Consider the following 3,849-nt stretch of genomic DNA (forward strand, 5'->3'; position numbering starts at 1 on the left):
AACTAACACCATGAGACCGGTAAAATAGAAAACCTATCAAGGGAAAACCTTTGCCTTGCACATAGTCAACTTGAGCAAGATGATGACGATGCTCTCCTCCTCAAGATGGACCACCTTTCTTGATTGTGGGCTCGATGAAGACTAGTAGATTGCCCCCACGCTCCATTATGAGTGGTCAGTCTTCGGCACATCTTCAGAAGTCCATTGTCACCATAATGGACGACAAGCTTCAAGCATGATCTCTTTGTGATGCTCCACTTGAACTTGCACACTGCAATCTTGATGACAATCACCATTTGATGTCATCCTCTATGGGTTGTATGAGATCTTCCCCTTGACGCAAACACATGGAAACATATCTATCCCCACATGGAACTCTCACGTAGACCATGGGTTAGTACACAAAGCGTAATGAACAATGATTACCATACCATGGGATCACTTGATCCCTCTCGGTACATCTTGTATATTATATGTGTTGATCAACTTGATTCAGTCTTTGTGTGTTTACCATACCATAGGGATTGTCATGAATTACCAAAACCACACATGAAGAAATATTCTCTATCACCCGCGCCAACCGATCTATGGTTGGATGGTTTGGATGATAGTGGTATCTTCAGCGCAGTGGAGTTCAATTTCTAGACTGGTGCTTGCATTTTTCTGGATTTATTGTAGTCCATCCGATGATGCATGTTCATAAAAAAGACGTTCTCGTCTACTACAAAGGCGTTTGTGAAGACTTTGTCAATTTCAAGATGATGTGTCGTTCAATCTTTTGAAGGTGCTCATAGAGATAGGATGTGTGTAAGCGTTTAAAGAAATGAGTATGTGCACGTATGTATGGGCGTTGCGTTTGTCCTGTGTTAGAAAAAAAAGTATGCACCCGCTCACCTTCACACCCTATAACTTTCAAAGGACCCTTATGAATGTCACACATATGGTACGAACACATGACAACTCCGACCGGTTTTAGTTTAGTGATGCAATGGTGACAATTTAACTCTCAAGCATGTCAACATTCTTCTCGGTGGCAAGTTTTTTCTTTTGCATTTTTCTTTTTCTTTTTAGAAGATAACTTTAGTTGTGAAAATTGTTAGGATGAGAGTGCTTCGTGTGATGCACGTCACATTTATCATTTAGTCTTAAAATTATACTCCCTTCGTTCCGTAATAAAATAGCATTATTGATACTTCTTACGTCACGGTTTAGAAGACACACTTAAACTTACGTGCATTTCTAAAATAGACAAGGTTTAAGGCCCGAAAGCAATTACTTCTATTAATTAGTAATAGTACTACTCATGCATGCGCCCTCCCAATTTGTTGCTCACACATTAGTACTATTATTTTCTCAGTTGATTAGGCGCATTAGCATTTACACATGTTACATCTTACAACCAATCGACGACTATCTTGGTTTGAGAGTTTTTTCAAACGTGCCTTCTAAACCGTGACGGAGGAAGTACTAAACTAGTGTAAAAAAATACTCTTAAATTATGGGATGAAAGGACTAATGCACAAAGTATAGTGCATCTATCAAAACAAATACAATGTACTCCCTCCGTCCCATAATGTAGTAGTGTCAAAAACCGTACTACATTATGGAGGGAGTATGACTCTGTCTGTATACAGGGAAGCCAAAAGCAAAACAGGCACATTTTTATTCGGCACCCAGCGAAAGAAACTGGTCAGAAGAACAATTACAACAAAAAATGAAACAAACCAGAGTGCTTTGGTCGCTGTTTAAAACTCGACGCGACATTAGTTACAGAAAAGTTGAACCAAACCTATTAGTTATAATTAACTAGCCGTAGTATAGTACGTCGCTCATTCCTTCTACAATCAAGGGAGAGGGTACTGAGATGAAGAAGAAGAATATTTCGAAATGCAATTAACGAATTTGATGGAGAGACTGCTGATGGAGGCCTACGCGCGTCGCCGGTGCGGGGGACGGGACGACAGCTCGTAATTACGTACGTGGTGCAGCAGTATACTGACGCGCTCACGCGCACTGCTTCTACTCGGGGTTGGCGCCGCGGAGCTTGATGTGCCTGCCGGAAGCCTTCTTGTGGTGCGCTTTGGTGGCACCGGCCGCCTTGTCGTCGGGGACCGCCTGCTGTGCGTCCTTTTCCTTTGTCCCCTGCGAGACGATGCTTGACACCTGCTCCTGCTTGTTGCCGGCCGACAAGCCATCCAGGTCCTCGGGGTCGACGGAGCTGATCCGTATGACCGAGGGGCCGTCGGAGGTCATGGGGTTATTGAACTCGGTGCATGTCTTCCTGATCTCGCCGTCCTTGCCGGTGATGACCTTGAGCGTGGTGAGCTTCTCCATGACCTTGCCGAATGCTGGCAGGAAGTCTGTGGGCTTGTTGAGCATGTCCTTGAGCATGGGCCCCGTCTTGGAGTCGATGGCGAGGAGGCGGTCGATGGTGAGCGGCATCTTCTCGGCGATGGCGTTGGCGAAGTAGGAGTTGTCAACGACGTTGGGGTTGGACTGGTCCATGTTGACGAAGCCTGTATCCCGGTTGGGCCCGTCGCAGAGCTTGCTGATGCTGGCGTGGTAGCCCGGCTCCATGGGCGTGGCGTCTGGCTCGATGAAGATGCACCTGACCTTGCCGATGCTGTGGCCGCCAGCGAGCAGCAGCACCATCTCCTCGGCGGTGAAGCCGGACTTTACGAAGTCGGCTATGAGCTTGGGCACGGGGATGTCCGGGCCGGGCAGGTTGTCGTCGGCCTCCTCGCGGTTGGAGACGAGCGAGTCGCGGCGGCCGGTTGTGACCGCGTAGTCCGGGCCACCGGAGAGGCGCACGGCGTCGCGGGTGCCGAGGGAGATGATGTCGGCGCAGGACACCACGTTGGGGCACTTGGCCTCCAGCTCCTTCTTGGCCTCGTCGATGATCTCGAAGCCGCGCACCGAGATGTTGGGACCGGCCTCCTTCTCCGAGCTTTGGTTGGACAGCGGGTCGATGAGGATGGACGCGTCGCACCCCTAACATATCCATCCATGCATTCATGCATGCAAGCAGAGGCAGAGCAACTCGATCACATTTTCTCTCCATTGATGGGATCGGATCCTAATCAAGAACCAAGTGAGGATGCATGCGTACATTGGCGAAGCAGTCGTGGAAGAGGAGGCGGAGGAGGCCGGCGGTGGTGCCGGGGTCCGCCTTGAGGTTCTTCTCGATGACGGTGGCGATGATCTTCTCGGCATCCGGGCAGGAGTCCTTGTAGAAGTCGGCGGAGAGCTCGGCGAAGGCCAGCGGCGCCACGGCCGCGAGGAGGCCGAGAACTAGGACCAGGCGACAGGCGTCCATGGATGGATCCAAGCAAGGTGCGTGCGTGCGTGCGTGCGTGCAGCAAGGCCTTGCGGTGCTGTGACACGTCCGGCTCGCGCTTAATACCGAGGCGGTCAACGGAGGAGCCCCCGCGCGCCGCGGCCAGGGCGCGCATTCATGGGTGGCTGTCACTCGCCTTCGACTTCTCAGCTCTGTGTAATAATAGCAAGAGGCCGTGCCTTCCCTCCGTTTGCTCCTCTCTTCTCTATCGACCATCGGCATGCGGATGCCGCATGCGCCTACCAGCTATCCATTCCATGTAACCATACGAACATGTATGTACATGGGTTTGGAAAATTCCTAAACAAAGTATGGTGTTTCTTGACTCACTTTTGGAGGTAGCATCCTAACGGGAGTAAATAGCATAAACCTGGAGTATTATAAATCGTTTTGAAAAATTATCATGTTTTCACTCATAAGTATCAAGTCGGGGATGGGCTGTTTAAAAAAAAACCAAACTCTCGGCACAAGCATTTTAATCCGTTTTCTGACCAAATGAGCCCACCACTCAC

At 49.4% G+C, this 3,849-nt stretch overlaps 1 protein-coding gene across 1 annotated transcript; it reads right to left on the reverse strand.

Annotated features, from left to right (window-relative positions):
- Positions 1-1,715: 1,715 nt before the first annotated feature.
- LOC123446964 (peroxidase 44-like) lies at positions 1,716-3,348 on the reverse strand. Its single transcript, XM_045123512.1, has 2 exons — positions 3,110-3,348; positions 1,716-2,991 (listed from the first exon to the last, which is right to left on the reverse strand). The coding sequence occupies exons 1-2, from the start codon at positions 3,314-3,316 to the stop codon at positions 2,020-2,022; spliced, it is 1,179 nt and encodes a 392-aa protein (XP_044979447.1). The 5' UTR covers positions 3,317-3,348; the 3' UTR covers positions 1,716-2,019.
- Between the last annotated feature and the right edge of the window lie 501 nt (positions 3,349-3,849).

The sequence above is a fragment of the Hordeum vulgare genome, chromosome 4H, assembly GCF_904849725.1.
Source record: "Hordeum vulgare subsp. vulgare chromosome 4H, MorexV3_pseudomolecules_assembly, whole genome shotgun sequence".
Taxonomy (NCBI): domain Eukaryota; kingdom Viridiplantae; phylum Streptophyta; class Magnoliopsida; order Poales; family Poaceae; genus Hordeum; species Hordeum vulgare.

Excerpts from the sequence above, each read along its gene's own strand:
- LOC123446964 (XM_045123512.1), bottom strand. The coding sequence starts at position 3,316 with ATGGACGCCTGTCGCCTGGTCCTAGTTCTCGGCCTCCTCGCGGCCGTG. Across the intron at positions 2,992-3,109 it reads TCCACGACTGCTTCGCCAAT|GGGTGCGACGCGTCCATCCT; the intron begins GTACGCATGCAT and ends TGGATATGTTAG.